The sequence below is a fragment of the Coturnix japonica genome, chromosome 10 (genome assembly GCF_001577835.2).
Source record: "Coturnix japonica isolate 7356 chromosome 10, Coturnix japonica 2.1, whole genome shotgun sequence".
In the NCBI taxonomy this organism is placed as follows: Eukaryota; Metazoa; Chordata; class Aves; order Galliformes; family Phasianidae; genus Coturnix; species Coturnix japonica.
The window spans coordinates 4953758-4971790 of record NC_029525.1 but is presented as its reverse complement, the minus strand read 5'-3'; the positions used below and the strand labels follow the sequence as shown (position 1 = coordinate 4971790).

Genomic DNA, 18033 nt, shown 5'->3' with positions numbered 1-18033 from the left:
TGGGTATTAATCTGAACTGATCCAGGTCTGCTTCCAGGCAATTCTGACAGCTGCGTCTATTGTTAAAGGGAAATGTGTCTTTACTAGAGAGTTAAGGCGTGGCAAGGAAATCATATACATAAACTGCAACAGAATAATTTCATGTTTTACATTATAACTATCAGAGCATTAATTATTACATGAACATGCGGAAGAATCAGATTATGCCTTTAGAAAGGAGCAAAAATACCTAGAAAAACTCTGTGTGACAATCAAATTGGTTTAACTGCTGTAAAACTGAAGAGCAAAGAATCATATTTCACACCATACACATTCATGCTTTGTATTCTCTGATCAGTGTAGATACTTCAGAAGTCAATAAAAAACCCGTCACTAATAGACACAGGTTTCTTACTCCCGTAACTGTCTGTGGGCAGGTGCTGCAGAGAATTAGTCTGGTCTCTGTTGTGGTTACTGCCTTTCTAGAGACATTTCCTGAAGGAAATCTTAACTGTCATTGTGTTACAGCTTGGATCTGCCTGAGCATAAACATTATCTTTCTGGGTAGTATGTTTGGCCACAGAGAGTTATGGATTTTGAAAGCTTGTTACTTTCCCACTCGCTATTACTGTCGAATAAATGAGTGTCTTATGAATGACCTCATTATCTGTTCCATAGGAAGTTTCCTGAAAATGCTAAACTGTCAAAAAACTAAATAACCCAACCCAACACCCAAACAAACATTAGAGAGGTGAATGTTACTGGAAGGTTTGTGGTTTGATTCCTGTTTATATTGAAACAGATTTTAGAATTGTTTTTTAAATTAATTACTTGTCTTTAGATTGTGAAATTCTCTAGTGCTTGTCTTTTGTTACAGGAACAGAGCAGTAGTAGTATGTGAAACAATGCCACTTTGAGGCCGGCCAATTAATTGTTTTCCACAAACTATTTTCAGATTTGCTAGTCTAATATCTAATATCAGCATTTTGTATATAATACCTTAAGTTACAAATGTGTGGTCTGATATCTCATATTTAATAGCAATAATAACCAAATGGATGTAAAATTAAATACCAAAATATTTGCTTTTTTATAGTTTCACTGCCATGTTTTTCTGAAGTTGCAGGCACTTAATATCAAGTTCATCTAGTGAATTTCAGTTTAGCTTACAGTCTGTGTTATTTTTTTATTTAAGGGATAATTATACGGATTCGCTTTTGTTTTCTGTGTTTCACTCATTTTCATGTTTCTGATGAACTTTACTACTGGACTTACATGGGCTTTACATGGATTTACTTTACATGGATTTACATTAGCATGCCCTCTTTCAAAAATCTTAAATAGTGGTATGTAAGAGTGAGGTTTTCATTGTGGCATTTCTCCAATTTAAATACATATATGTCTATATATATGTGGTTTTTCTTCTGCCCTTATCTAGTAGCAGGAAGAGGAGCAAAGTAGTTCATCAGGAAGGGATCTGGGATTATATGCATAAAGGATAAATCAACAAATACAGTTGAAAAAGTCCTTAGTCATCACTGTACTGTTTAGTATTCTGCTTTTGAGGAGAAATGTGGGCCAGCTTGAAGGTGAACCAAATGAAAGTGATCAAAGGCCTAGGAAATTGATCTGTGTAGGATTTCAAGAAATGGGGTTAATGTCTGAAAATAAAGGATGTAAGACTTTAAGCATGATGATGGAGTTTAAGTATGTAATGGTCTGTTCTTAGTAGCTGTGGAAGAAGAAGAGAAATGATTGTAAGCAATTGGACTGAGAATATTCCGATGGGAAAGATGGTATCCAGCTATCACATAACACTAGCAAGTCCACCACTAAACTGTGTCCCTAAAGATGTTTCTGTGAGGGTTTCCTTTGGTGACTGATTTGAAGCAAGTATTCCATATTAATAGAATTCTACACAGCTAATTGAGACCATATGAATTTACTTGCAACTGGCAGTGTTTATTATCAAATTACTAAAAATGTTTCCTGTCCTTTGCATCCCTGAGATAAGAGATGATATTCTGATGCATGTCTTTTCACAGGACCTGTTGTTCAGCGTGTGTGCTCTCAATGTCATCTCCACCATTGTCTGTGCTTTGGCAACAGCGATGTGTTGCATGCAGATGGTTTCTTCTGATCTTCTGCAAATGGTGAGTACACTTCAGTGACCGCACAGGATGTTGTCTGACATAACCTATTTTCCTATTCTGTATTTACTCATTTGTACCTACTCCTTGCTTGTAAACTTAGGCCTACTTGTCTATCTTTGCACAGTGTTAGAATGCGTATACCTAGGTGTGTATTTTAACTGCGTACATCTCTATAAATACAGCGTATAGATGTATGTAACATGAATAGCTGCTGCATTAAATGTGTGTTATATATTACATGAGAGAGCTAAATTCAGGATTTTGACATTGGGAATAAAAAATTTTGGTTACTGGGGTTAGTAACAAGGTTGGGTTTATATATGCACATTACATTTTCTGTTGCTGCATGTTCATTGTGTTAATTTTTTACACTACCCAGAGCAATTACTTAGCTTTGAGATAATATTTTTCAAGTATGAGAACTATGTAGTGTGAGAACTGTAAGTTCAAAACTAGAACTTTTCATGGCACTGTGCCAGTAACAGTGTTTTCAGAAGGAAAACATGTTCAGCTCCAGAGTAGTACTTGTGTTTAAAACAAGAGGGGAAATGATCATTAGACTTCTGCACAGTCAGCTTCATTACAGGATGCTGTCTTGTTTTGGTTGGAAGAGGAGAGCTCTCTATCCCGTGTAAGTGCTCTTCTTCTCAAGGTTTCAATTTAATGTTGAAACATAAACAGTACTAACTTTAAATTAGTGTTTGGCAGGCCATATAAACTATTTAACCTACCTCTACCACAGCTGATCTATGAAATAGTCCTGTGTGTAGTATGAGACAGCAGACATGCAGACTAATGCTAGCCATTTGTAAGTCATATTTTAAAAGTCTGTGTGGCAAAAATACTGTCCCAATGAGATAGTTGTAAACACTCTGTGCAGCAGTGAGAAATTCTATAACCTGTCCCAAGTGGTTAAATGAATAAATATATTCAAATACCATGGGTTTTACTTGAGTTCTAAGTATGTGAGTTTGAGATGTGGATGTCCTTGCTAGAGAAGCATTCATGGTCACTGGGTTACAAACTTAGTTAAAAGGCATTCTTAATTGTGAGCTGGGGATTACTTTGTGTTAGTGGGAGTAACAAAGGGCAGGCAAAATCTGATGTTCTATAAAAGCATATTTTCATTTAGTGCCCTGTATTCATAGTCAGTGTGCTTGCAGCAGCTTATAAACAGTGGGAATTGGATATAGTGATCTTTTAGTAAAAATGCCCTGAAAACTACAACACAAACTGTCTAGTAGTGCACACAGGTGAAATTTTTCATTACATTTGAAGGTTTTTGTTTAAAAATAACGTCACTGGACAAATATTGGCTTTCAAGTATTAAGGAAAAAAAATAGTTCTTGTGGTATCCAAGCAGGTCCCTTCTTGGGCTGAGGTTTGAAACACACTGGTTTCTAATTCTTCAGTCCTAGAGGCTGTACCTACAGGTGTTAGGCTCCATAGGAATTAAGATACATGAACAGAAATAATTGTGTTTCCAATTCCAGTCTTTAAAGAAATGACTTCATTTGATCTGTTTTTTTCCTGCACTTTTTAAATGAAATGACCTGTCACACATATCCTTACTCTCTAGTTACTTTGAAGATAAAGTTCAAGGTGTAAGTGAAGGAACAAAGAAATAGAGAGAATGAATATAGGAAGTCAGGTGCCTTGGAAACATGTTTATTATATCCTACGATACATTATATCAATGTTATTGATTTTACGTAAGCTGTCAGTAACATCCATGTTTTCATTTGTATTTGTTACAGTAGAAACTTAAAAGATATCTGGCATTTTTAGAGGATGCTTTTATAAATGTTATTAAACTCATTTTTATACTGATTTAATAAATACAGTAATTCGTTAATTTATGCCAACCTTACTCTTCTGTTAGTGATAGCTTCCTCATAAGAAAAGTGCTTCAGCATGTGACTATTCTCTGAAAGCTATCCTGAGAACCTAGTCCAAGAAGCAAATAAGAATAAGATTTGCAGTCATGTATAGGATTAGTTGTCCTTAATAACAGCTTAATCTTTGATGCAGCTATCTGGAGACAGACAGCTAAAAATATGCTTTTCTGCTCTTTTCTGTTTGCTTGTGTTTGTCTCCTCTATTCCTATTATATAAAAGTTTTGTAGCTATGCCAAAATTTAGGAAAAAAAATCTCTTTAATCTTCATTGGCATGTGTTTTTAATTGTCACCATAGTAAATGATGAAGCATTCTTTCTGGTAGTCCTCTAATCTGAACTATGGTGTTCCAGCAGCTCAAAAGCACATCCTGGAAGGGGCAAACTGCTGTTAAAGTATATGAGCTCATTTGGGAGGACAGTGTAGGAGTCCTGGCAAACATAATGTCAGCGGAAGAGTACCAAAGTCCCGACATGGTTTAACTGTCAGAAGTTCACCTGCTACACAGAGACTTCAAAAACGTCCCTAGAACGTCCACTACTAACTATTGAAGTGTCTCTGAGAGAAACTGAGCAGACTAGGGAACCTTCCGTGTAATTAGAAGACTTGAGAAGACATAACAGTTTTGGATATCAGAGATGTAATACCAGTATATGGAAGACTCTTGTTCAGGTCTTGAATTTCTTCATCATCTTCTGATTCTGTTAGTGTACTGGGGGTGTTGGAAGTTTCTCTTCAGGCTCTTCATGCCATTATAGCTTGGCAGGTGTTCTGTGCTCAGAACTGCTGGTCTCCTATCAGTTCATAATATACCAATTACAATCTCTTAAAAACAATTTAAATTGCACAACTAATAAGGGAATGTTGATACTGCTAAGAGGATGTAACTGCAGGCAGCTTTGGTGGGAGTCCTTTTTTAAGGTCTGGTAATAATATGCTTTTCTCAATCACATCTCTCTTGGTAATATTGCAGACTGTTTTTCTTGCATTACATTTTAGTTTCCTCTTGTTCTTCCTTTTGTACTTGCAGAAGTAGAAATCTTGAGATTGTTGTCAAAAACCGTGCTGAAATTTGCAGAATGCCTGAAACTAAAATAAATCTTAAGTACTCACCAATCACCAATAATAAAAGGACAAATAACTCTTTCTTTGAGCACCTGCTCCCCTTTGTTAGTGTCTTTCATAGCATTTGTTGGCAAGAGTACAATGTAACTCAATTTTCTCAAGTATTATTACATGCAAATTTGAAGAAGGTAATGGCTTAAGGTGTAGCCATTGATTTGAACTGCTGAAATCTAAGTTTTGCCAATGAGATCTTATCCTGAAAGAAAAAAAAAAAAAAAAAAAAAAAGCTGAAAACAGGAAAGGTTAAAAACGAAAATATTTTCTTGTTGTTGTTATTTTGGTGGGGGTTTTTTTGCTTTTAATACATGCTGTTCTGTTTCTGCATTATTTCAGATGAAGCATACAAGACTCAGTGAACTGTTGTGGGGTTTGAGCTTTTGTTACAGGACACACACAAAAATTCTCCTAGATTGTTTCTTATTTGAATTGAACCATTCAGGGAGTATCCCAAATCTTTCACCCCACTTTATCCTTTCTCAGCCCATTAAGCATACGCAGCTTTGCAGGGAAGCAGCCTACTGTGGGTATACTACAGGTGCAAATGGCACTTGTTACATATTTTGCTAGTTTGGACAGTTTAAGACTGCACTCCTTTTCAGGGCTTCCTAGAATTGTTCTTTCTGTTTATACACTCCTCCAGAAGATAAGTGTGAATCATATCAGATTATATCAGTGTTATGAAATGTGAGGAAACATTCCTTAATAACCGAGCTGTCACTTCTAGGATGTTTTATTTGTTGCTTGAAGGCAGTTTCAGTTTCCATGTTGTCAGATGAATGGCACCTGCAAAAATTCACATTATTTTCTTCAGAGGGTAGCTGCCACAGCTAGACAAAGCAATGCACAAGAAGTTGTGCCCATTGTGGTCAGATTAAAGCATGAAGTATACCTGTACCCTTCTTCAGATATGTTTATACCATGGTTATCCTAGAAGTACTGGCACTGATATTACTCAGTGTGTTCTGATGTTATCACCATCACTGTTTTTTAACCACTCATCATGCTATGTGATATCTAAAACAATCTGTTATTTTGTAAAGGAAATAAGGTAATGATGACACATGCAAACTGTAACATTTAATTACTGTTTTCATCAGCTGTAATGATAATGGAGTGTATCATTACTGAAATTAACATAGAAAAATTATTAATAAATCCTATCTGTTCTGTGGAATGTAAATTATACAGTGTAGCCACACTATCTGGGCTATCAAGTTGTATTGACTTCTTGGTCAGAGGAAAAGTTCCCACTAATATGGGAGTAAGACTTAGCTTTTTTTAAAGAGATCTATACGTCTCTGTGTATATATCTGCTTTATTTCAGTATGTGCTGCAGGAATGCAGCAACTCTGGATGACGAAAAATGTTTTTTTAGAAGGACTTCTACTTTTTAACAAAATTTTCAGATAATTTCAGATTAAGGATAAGAGCATTTGGCAATTCCAGCAATAAATATTCTGATGGAAGATAGAGTAGCAGTAGTGCTAATGTCGGATGTTTCTTTAATATTTTTACATCTTTATTTATTCTCACTCTGCAGATACGTATAACATTAGTTACTTTTTTTTTTTTTTTTTCCTTTTTAAAATTATTTGTGTCAATATGTAGTAACAAAACACTGAGCTCTTACATTGCTGCCCGGGCCTTTTCATTCCCTTTAAAGGATGCTTGAAGTTTTTTCCCTTCTAAACAATAACTAATTAATAGGATTTGTTAAAATGTGCACTCTTTTGTAACACCTTGCCGTATAAAACCTTCTTAGGCAACAGTAGGCAGTTGTTTCCATTCATATTGTTAAGATTGTAAATGTATTGGGTATCAATTTAATTTGTTTCTGAAGTAAAACACTGAGTTTTCTTGGCAGAATTTTTGAATGACACAACAACAGAAAGGATGATCGGATACATTATTAATCTCAGTAAATGTTCATTCTCTGTTTGTAATTTAAATAATCTTTTCCAGTGAGAGTTACAACCATGTGTTGGTCAGCTTTAATTTTCATTTAAGGCTTTTTTGGTAGAGGAATATATTACTAACCTCTGTGCTACTGTTTCTTAAATGTCTTATTCCTCCATTATTTTCTTTCAGTTATTTGTGCCTCATCTAGTGATAACAGTTTTTCACTTAGAAAAAAAGTTAGATACTAAACTATAATAAGAACTGAATATACAAAGCAATCTGATGAAACTGCTTATTTTTAAGCCACATGTGCAATGTGTTTGTATTGCTGTTCTTAACTTGTTTAACAAGTGAACTTTTTGCTGGCCTAAAATTTTATAGAAGCATACAAAATTCAGTTTATGAAATTTATTCAATGTATATAGATTACACAACATGTAGAGACAGGCTTTCTTGGTTGGCCCTGCATATAAACAGCCCTTGATGTGAAGCTCAATGCTTTCTGATACGTATCATCTGAAAGTAACTAATCAATTTGATTTTTTTATAATTGTGCTTTTTGTCTGTGCTTTGACAGCTGAAAGTGAGACAAGCTCTGGCTGTTCTGAAATACTTTTGTTCTAAAGCGTAAGAGAGACCATCTAGAATCCAGATTCATTGGTAGCTACTGCGTTCTCAGTATCAGATTGTTGCTGTTTATGGTGCACTTGTCCTGCTGATTATTTGAAAGTGTGCAGTGCTTTTGGCATATCTGATGTTGAACTAACACATGTTCTTCTCTAAGTGAGCTTTTTTAAATAAGTCTTTCTTCACTTCTGTCACACAGGCCATTTTATCACTAAGCTGTTTACTGTGAACCTCAATCATAGCTGCTAGGCAGAGTGATTCCTGAAAACATGTATAGCGTGTGCGATAGCTTAGGAGCACCTATTAGGTGTGGTTACTTACTTTGAATATAAATTACTGCCATTTTCTTTCACAACATGTTAAATAAAGTCTCTTTTAAGTAAAAAAAAAAAAAAAGTGCCAGAGAAAACATCATAAAAAAGTCCGAACATTTTTCCTTTTCCGTATTCCTAAATAATTATTTTTAGAATAATTCAGAATTGTTGAATTTATATTTTGCTAAATTATTTGCTAAATTTTGCTATTACTCTGAATAATTTCCATCGTATTTGTTTCTTTTCTTTTTTTTTTGTTTTGTTTCTCAGCATTTCTATCATGTCACTCAGATATGTCAAATAGTGTTGGATGACATCTTGCTAGCATTCTTCAATCTATTCTTCTGGTGTATAATGTTGAAATAATAATAATAATAATTTAAAAAATCTTTTGAGAGGTGCTGCAAATGGAGTGAGAATTGATCTTAAGTGATTAAACATTTACTTAAATTAATGGTAATTTGTTCAGGTTTTGTGGGGATGACCCATACCTGGAAGCACTGATGAAGTTCTTAGTCTTACAGATCTCAGAAGAACTTAGCACATTGTATCACAACAGGTAACTGTTCCATCAGAGAATAATATATACAGTCCTTTGCTGCTGTTTCCTCTGTTCACTAATTGATACTTCACCATCAGTGTTTACTTGAATATACTCAGTATTAGAAATATAAGTAATTAGCCACAATTTTTATGGTCATTTCAGAGGCTGTCCTTTGTGAGAATTTTGAGTGAAGAGATGGAAATTTGATTTGACAAGGAAAAAAAGAGCATGTTTTATAGCCTTATTTCTTACCTATCTAATGGTAAGAACTGGATAGAGTCCTGTTCTTTCCATAAAATATTGCTGCCTTCACAAGGAAATAACAGTACTTGTCTTTGCAGGTTCTAAGCTTGCTGGAAAGGTCACTGGCATTTGGTCTGGTGTCTCTGGCTCTGTGTTTTCCATTGTCTGGTGGATTTCTGAAAGTTCCTAGCATCCAATGGGACAAGATGGAGTATTTGGGATTTCCAGTTTCAAGGCACATCAATTTATGCCTAGTTGTTATGTTCAAAGTGATTATCGCTAACTATGAAGTCATACCAAGCTTTTTGAAGTGCTGACAACTTACTGTATTTAGCAGTAGTGCTGTTTACTGTTTGTCCTCATCTGCAGTGATGTATCTGTTGCTTCTGCTGTCATCATCGGTTTAATCCCAAAAGCCTTGGCTGGAAGCATGTTGAAAGGTTTAATAGTCTGAGCTATTGGTTTTGAAATCACGCTAAATGCAGCTTGAAGTTGTGACTATGCAAGCCGTGCCAATTTTTTTTAATTTTTATTTTTTTTGCCATCAAATGTTTTGAGCATGATTATTTAGGAACTATTTTGTAATACAAAACAAACAAACAACAACAACAAAAAGCCACAAATTTAAAAAAAAAAAAAGGAAAAAAAAGTGTATTTCCTTGCAAGTGTTTGTCAGCATTCCTCCACCTAATGCAGCTCTGTCTGCATGTCTGCTGTCAGCGTTTTCTTGCCATGCTTCTTCTGGCTGTCTCCCCTAGACACTGCTTTGTCTTTGAACTCCTGCTAGCCTTCAACATTTGAGACTAACTCTTCAGGATTTTTAAAATACATTTTACTGTAGGCAGAAAAAACTTTTGGAGGCCAATAGAGGATAGGAGATATTGTAGCGTAGAATAACGTATGATTAATTCTTGTTTAATAGCTTTTCCACTGTTTTCTCAAGCAGTCTGTTCTTTCTGATATTCCCTTGTATTTGGTGTTGTTTCATTTCCTGCCAGTCTCCCTCTTTCAATTTAATTTCTGTGCCTCCAGCAGGATGATATCACATAGGTAAACTGTCACTTAGAAACTCCCCTCCAAATGTGTGCATCTTTCATATGCGTTTTGCCACTCATTTTCAGCACTGGTCAAGCAGTTCATTGTTATGATTTATATTCGCAGTAAAGCTTCTTGAAAGTGGTGCAAAAGATTCTGCCGTTAAATTGAACTGCACCTTATAATTAGGTCTTTTCCTTCTTCAATCACAGCCTGTCCAGCACCTTTACCTCATGTCATTGAAATGCCACAGAATGGATGCTGATACTTCACTCACTGTGGAAGTACTCTTCAGTAATTGCCTTGTTTTGAGAAACATTTAAGTCTGTTGCCTCTTATAGATACCTGAATTAAGTGAGCTCCAGGAAACTTGAGAACTGAAGAGATGGAGCTACCTTTTTCCTAGTGGAAGCCAAATCTTTGCTTTACTGGCAGTGTATGTAAATGGCCTGTGGGTGATTGTAAAAGTTGTAAAAGAAAATTGCTTTTAAAAGACTACCACATCATCAGCTCCTCTAGGAGAATGACTGTAGTCCTGAGTGTGGTGGGATCAAGTAAAGTACAAAATAAGAACCTGAATATATAGAGGTGATAATTTTTTTCTAAGATTTAGGTCATTAAGTAGTTTTTTATTTTCCGGAAAGACTTTTAAGGTTGTGGTTTTTTATTTTATTTTACTGGCCCTACATCAGTACTTCACGTTTACTTTTATTTGCTTCCTTTTTTCCTACCAAATTCTTCAGTGTTATATGTTTATGTGATAACAAACTGATGATCATATCACATAGGTGTGGTATTTATAAGTTAATGTAATGTTAGTTTGGGAAACAGACATAAAAAGATCAGGTGAATTTAAACTGAATTACCAAAAAATGTTTCTTTATTCTGTATGAAAAACCTGTAGAAGTGTCTGGTTATAAGAACAGTATCACATGTGCTTAGGAGCATTAGACATGTTATGTAATGGAGGAGTAAATGAAGTAGATGTCTCTTATTGCTGTAACATCAGTAGACTATGATGTCCAAAAGTCATTGGTTATTGGACATAATAAAAGTGTTCTGCAGAGGAAGTTGTTTATTTACTAATTGTAAAAATGCCTCTAGATATCCAATTACTAAGCAGCTACTAAGTTCATTTTCCCAAGCAATTGAAATAGGTCCTTTCCAGCCTTCTGTTGTGTTGCATTATTAAAAATTCAGCCTTTGAAGCAACATGCAAAGATCACATTTGGTGGAAGTAAGCTCAACCTATAACAGACAATGAGAATTCTTCTGGAAAAGTGAAAAAAAAAAAAAAATAAAACTGGTATTAAAAATGAAATAAATCACTCTTTACTGGATCTCTGAAGTGTAAGTAGTAATGATGCTATGCAACAATATTTCAGAAATTTCAATGTTAAAAGTGAAATATGCCTGTAGCCAAATTTCTTACCTCGCTGGTTTTAAAAGGCAGGAGTTGAAGACCAGGTTACCTACTGATCCAAATTAGTGGCATGGCAGCGAAAGAAACATTTTGTCTGATGAAGGAAGAATTCTATCATTTTTGATTGTAAATCCCACTTTCTCCATGGCAACTGTATAAAGCCAGGCCAAGGCCTCTGGGTTCCGTGTAATCTGCAGAATGGTCTGTATTTGATCTTGAAGCAGTTTAAGACTTTGATATGAGCTTTTATTTTACCTTCCTACTATCAGTCTCAGAAAGGTGTCTTGATATCACTGCCATGCTAGAAGCTGATTAATTTCTTATCACGATCATTAAGACTGCTTCACAGTGTTAGTTTTTTTCCTAGTTTTGAGATTTTGAGGTAGAATATATGTTTTTCTTTTGTTCTTACTGGTATTTCAAACTTTTATTTAGCGTATGTGTGCTCTGTCTATATCACCAAACTATAAATGTTTATTAAGAATATTTTATGTCTGTTAAAGAACAGTTATAACTGCTGCTTTTTTAGTGAAAAACATAGTGGCTGTAGTCAAGATCAAATGAATATATAACTGCTAGTTTGTTTTATTTCTAGTTTGGTTTATTTGAAGGTTTGTTTGGTATTGTCTTTAGAACAAAGCTTTCAGTTTAGAAGCAAAACTATGCAAATAGTTATTTTACTAGTTCTATTTATTGTTAATTATTAATATACAGCTGGGTATGTAGTGTTATAATCAGATTGTACTACAAGATAGAATTGGTTCTTGAAATGTTATTTAAATTGAAATACCCATGTTTTCCACTGTAGGAGTAACTGGCTTTGAGGAAGGTATCTCTTTGTCTATGGTAAAACATTGATCTATATTTCAGTAATGTGACTCTCACTGATGTCGCTGATTGCGCATACTTTTTTGCTTCCAGAAGTATCTGCTATTTTGGTATGGGTATTCATGAAATATGATATTGCTTAGAGTTGCTAAAATTGACCTTTCTTTACAATTCTTAATAATTGGAAATGGTTTTATTTTCCTACCATCTGAAGGAACTTTACCTATTCATTTTCAGTTTCTGCCACAGCGGCCACATTCTGCCAATGCAGACTGCATGACTCCACATGGGACTGTTCTGCATCAAACTTTGGACTTCGATGAATTCATCCCACCAATACCACCTCCACCCTACTACCCACCAGAATATACCTGCACACCTGTGGTAGAGGCACAGAGGTGATTCTTCTTACCTGTAGTTAACTGTTCCATAATTCTTAGCTACAGACTACGAAACTCTTTCAAAAAATATGAAGCAAAGTAATGCCTTTTGTTTGCATTTGCTTCTTCTTTTCCTGAGAGATTACGTACATGTTTTGCAGACTTGTTAAAAAACACATGGAAATATTTTTGTTAAAGCACTGTTGTGATAGAGAAGTGATTGAACTTAGCAAAGACGAGGGTAATAATAAACAGACAAGGATAACTTGAAGCACAAATGAGCTTATAGGTAATCCTTTTACAGTTAACACTGTACACTTGAGGTCGAATGTGAGATTTAATTTCCTAAGGAAATGACTTCTCTGTATATGCATTACTGTGTAATAGTGAAAGGCTTTAGTGACAGAAATGGACTGGGACAGATGGCTGGTATCCAAAATGAAACATAGTTTCTAATACTTAGAGATGAATGAAGGTTTTGTTTTGACTGTCTTATAAATTGCTCCAGTTGATTCTTTGTACTATTTTGGTTTTGAATTCAGAGATATCTCTACGTCATTGTGATACAGATATTAGTATGCCAAATAAATCTGATGTAGTTTCCTAATAGTTAAGTTTCCTTGTTTCTGTTTTTAAGCAGAAGTCTCCATTTGGAATTTCCTCATTCCCCATTCAGTGCTTTGTATGAAGTCACCATTAACAGCCCGGGAATGCTATATCCAACTGAGCTGCCACCTCCTTACGAGGCAGTGATTGGAGAAACACCTGCCAGCCAGGTAAGACAAGCTGAAGGAAATCTACTGCATAGTCTCCATATTTTCATGTTGTGAAATATCAGTGAAATAATAAACTCTAGAGTATATTAACAGCTTAATTTGGAACTATGAGAACCCAGTGTATTTCAGACAAATACTTGCATTATTATAGGTTTTGCCTTGTGTTTTACTGAATAGCATCACCTCTAGTGAAACTAGAATTGTAATGTATCTAGGTACAACCAAAGCTAATTTGAGGAAAGTTTTCTTTGAAGAGACTTGTCATAACTGAATAGACTAGAATGGCCTTCTAAAGAACTATATTTGTTTCTATAAACTGTAATTTATGGCAGAATTCACTAAAAACTCAAGGAGTCGAACAATCTTGATGTTGCTTATTGCACATTTGTGATATACTGTACTTTGCATTTCCCCAAAATATGTGATTGAAGAAGTTAATTGACAAAGCAGCTTCTAACAACTTCTCCATTTCTTTCATGCTATCCTCCCCTCCACTGTCTGTTAAAATATAAAAGATTACATAAAATGAACCTACATAAACTGCTTGCAAGTTTTTTGCTGAAAGCAAAATCGAAGATTCCAGGGCCAAAATGTTTTATCAATGTACTTTCTTTTTTTTTTTTTTTTTTTTTTTTTTTTTTTTTTTTTTGACTTTGCAGTAAGTCAGAGGAACCTGCAAGTCCTGGAGGAGCTGATGTTTTTCAGAAATTAATTTTAAAAATTGGCAGAAATGGTATGAATTACAGATGAAATGAGGGGCTGAGAAGAATCGTTTATGTGAAAACAATTTATATGTGATGCTCACTAAGGTTTAGAGAACAATCTATACTTGAGCACAAAGTTGCTTTGGGCACTTTTGTAATTGAGATTCTACTCTGCATGTACTTCAACATCCAGTAGCACAATAACATTAGCATGTGACAAAAGTATAATGAAGTAATTCAAAGTCGAAAAGTCATGTTCTTGCTATGGGAGAGCACCGGATTTGATATGCAGATGTATTAACTTTATCGTTTGGTGTATGGGGTCCATTTTGGTACCTCACCTATTCATCTGGGGCCGCCTGAATTCCAAAAGTATTTGTCACACAATGTTATGATCTGGTGATTTTAAATTTCTGAATGGTGGTAAATACCAAATAAGTGTATCTATGCCTGGTAGTGGCTGGTTAGGAAGGCTTGTAGGAGCAAAGTAAGAACAGGATCTGACTATCAGCAGTGAGATATATTGGCATTGCTAACTACAGCTTGCACAGCAGCTTTGTAGTTAAATGCTTTTCTTGATGGCAGAAGTTCTGACATTTTTTGCAGATAGCATCCCAACCAATCTGTAAATGAAGGAATAGAGCCAGAGTCTAAGACAGTTTTAAGTCTTCAAGACAAATCAAGTGTAGTCCTAAATTCTTACATGGTACGAATATTACTGTCTAGTATGCATCAAGTCACAGGGCAGACTGAGCTGAAATAACTAGATTTATAAATCCCTCAGGCAGACTTTGCAATGGTAATCATAGCAGTGCTTCAGCTACAGAAGCGCTTCTGGGAGCTATTATGCGACAATAATTATTAATCTCTTACTTATCATCAAGGAATAGATTTTGTTTGTTTTTAGATGGATTGAACTCCCTTGAGTTTTATTAAATTCTATTAAATTAGACTCAGTACTCATACATTTCATGCACAATAAATGTCAATGCTAATTTTAAGTGGTTGCATCTAAACAAAAATTGCTGTTGTCATCTGTACTGATTAGGAATTCTGGTTTTATGACCATGAAAAAAAAAAACTGCTTTCCAAACAATTTTCCATGGGAAGAATTGACAAGGATGTAGTGAAGAACAGACAGATTAAGGTTCTGGATAAATTATACCAGTGACTATTCTGTAAGCTTTACTAGGTTATAGGCTGTACAGATTTGTTTAGAGGATGTTTTTTCTCACTTTTTTTCCTGTTATTAACATAGTGACAATTTGCCAACCATTATGTCTGAGAATGTGCAAGTTGATCTTTGTTAGTCTAGGCAGTGTGGGAAACTGTGTGAGCCCACCTGCCATCTGTATGCAACTGTGACCTAACTAAAATTTGTCAGTGTTACCTCCTACAATTAAAACCATGATTCTCTGTTGCTCAAGCAAGAAGATTAATCGATTCAGAATGCATATTAAGTGTATTTGGGAATTATTTTAGAGTTATTAGATCAAAGCTACAGAGAGTTCTTTTTTCTCTTTGGTAGAGATTTGCCAAAAGTTCAACCTTGCACAGCTGATTTTATAGGTACTAGACCGTGTCAAAGGTCACTGTCACTACATCTGCTGGGTGACTGAAAGAGTGTAGGAGGTCAATAAACATTTCAGCACAGCTACTCAACGGATATGATCGTAGACTCATAGAAGGCTTAGATTGGAGGGAGTCTTAAAAATCACCAGCATTAAAGATAACCCCCACCCTCTCCCTGCTGTCACTCCTCTTCTGATGCAGCCCAGGGTGTCATTGGCCTTCTGAACTACAAGTGCACATTGCTGGCTGGTGTTTGGCTTCTCTGCAGAACTGTTCTCAATGAGTTCATTTCACAACCTATACTCATATTTGGGATTGCCTCATCCCATACGTGCAACCTATCACCCTTGGCTTTGTTAAACCTCACTAGATTCTTATGTGCAATATTATTTTGTCAGTGACTGAGAATTTATGATGCAACCTAGCAAGCACCCTGAAAACATTGTTTCATCAGAAATCTAGTTGGAGGAATTAAATATATTTATTTTCTGATCCAATTTTGTCCAGCACCAAAGAGCATTTCTTGCTTTGGACAAAACATTTCCCAAACTTAACATTGTTTTCACAAGGTTACACTTGCTTCCATAAAGGTGCTCTTGAGTTCCTGATCTGAAAATAAAACTACAGTTTCTATTTTTGACTTTAGACTTATTGCAGATCTCCTTGTTGACAAAGGCTGTTATTGTTATATTCAGTAGCAGTGGAACATGTCTAAAATGCCACTATAGTGGGAAAAAAAAAACCAAAAAAACAAAAAACAAAAAAACCCACATATATTTGCAAACTCTTGGAATCAGTTTTTAAAGCTGTATTAGGAAAGTGGTTTTTTTTGACTGCTTGATCATAGTAAGGTCTGGATAGATACATATATAAAAAAGAGTGGGCACAGTAATTTAGGTGTGTATGTGCATTGATCTACATTGGCATGTGCGCTGGAAGCCCTTTTCCTAATAGGTTCAGAGTGATAGTGTCACATTCAATTTTTTAGAAGGCCAGATACGAATAAAGCTCTTGACTAAAAGGTTTTTAAAGAAGTGATTGATGGTTATTTCTTAAGTCTGTAATCATCAGTAATGAGCTTTTACTAGTTAATTGTGGCCTTACAGAAGGAGATTAGATGCTTTCTACTAAAGACTGTATCAATGTCTCAATCACATTTTCTTTGTTTTTGGATATTTTTCATATGTAGTTATGAGCTATTGATTGGAACCTTTTTTCTTTTCCTCATACCAATCATGATCACAAAGAACTGCTGAAAATCGAATGAGACTGGCAGCAGGGTTCTGTTAAAATCAGTAGAATGAAAAATTCTTAAATTTTAGTTGTTTGTGGATCAAGTTTATAGATCAGCAGGGCCAGTTCTGGGTTTTGTTCACATAATTCTCATAATTGAAGGGAAGTTACCCACTTAGATCTATTCTTTAGAAAAAAGATGACTCTAAAAGCAATCTCTGTTAGGCAGGAGAGCAGCCTACCTTGCCCAGCTTGGTTAAGTGCTGTTAGAGGGCTTAGAAATATGGTGGATGTTAACATCTTGTAAAATAAACAGAGAAAAATAAATCTCCTGTGCTTGTTTTTATCATTAATTGTTATTCTCCATCCTGTTTTAAGGTGATACAATGTGGTGTCATGTCTGGGGAAAGAACATAATATGGAAAAAATGCACAGTATTGAGAGTAGTTTGCTCTTAATAGCACCATTAAGCAATGTTTTAAGCATTGCAGACACGTGTTTGGTAATGTGGGCCTGCAACCCCAGCTGCATATGTATTCAAGATTAATTTAGCCTGTAGATTTTAGAGAAGTGAAAAATTGCGTCATGTGTCTTTTTTTTCACCGGGTTTGTTCCTGACACAAAGATGTAAAATACTCTAATTATTTTTCAATCCAAATAACAACATGTAGTTATTCCATGCTGCCAGATGTATTGTTCAGATTATTAATGCTGTACTTTGTTTTGGTAAGCTGCACAATGATGTTCTGTTTTGTTAAACAATTTTCATTTAGGTCACTGGTACTGATCAGCAAGTATCTGAATCAAGCATGGGTGAGAGGAATGCGACCCTGGGCTTCAGCACACAAGGTAATCACAGCATTATTGAGAGAGCGTCAGATTCCTGAGTGGACTTTTCCTTCTCTTCTACCATTCCCAGTGGAGAAAGAAGGATTTGCTTCCAGATTATTCGTGGAAGAACCTTTTCCTAGTCATAAACAGATATGGCTGGAAACACAGGGGGAATCAAAGAGGATTTGTTTTTAACCAAGTGTGCTGTATAGCTCCCCTGGAAACATGCACATTTAGATTAAAGCCTCTGAGGCAGATGCAGCAACTGTCATTTCTTTTTGATGCATAGAACCAGCAGTTTGCTTCTCATTGTCTATAGTGAGGGGTGCTGATTGGTTAGTCCACGAGGCTTTCTCCTGCATGGCATCTAGAAGCCAGCACAAGAAACCTACTGGCTGAAGAATAGATGCAAATGATGTAGATGAGTAGCAGCACAGAGTGTGTTTAAGAGTTTCTAAAAGAGGTCTCCT

At 35.4% G+C, this 18033-nt stretch overlaps 1 protein-coding gene across 5 annotated transcripts in view; it reads left to right on the top strand.

Moving 5' to 3' along the window:
• Positions 1 to 18033, top strand: part of FAM189A1 (family with sequence similarity 189 member A1) — a 103720-nt gene that overhangs the window by 68410 nt on the left and 17277 nt on the right. For 4 of the 5 annotated variants that reach the window (XR_004308571.1, XR_004308570.1, XM_015872522.2 and 1 more), the window contains exons 5-8: positions 2025 to 2132; positions 12305 to 12465; positions 13085 to 13223; positions 17506 to 17581. Coding sequence is in view for 3 of the 5 variants with exons in the window: in XM_015872522.2 (XP_015728008.1) it covers positions 2025 to 2132; positions 12305 to 12465; positions 13085 to 13223; positions 17506 to 17581 (484 nt within the window). In the remaining 2 variants the exon portion in view is untranslated. The remainder of the gene's footprint in view (positions 1 to 2024; positions 2133 to 12304; positions 12466 to 13084; positions 13224 to 17505; positions 17582 to 18033) is intronic. The other variant, XM_015872521.2, reaches the window with a different exon arrangement.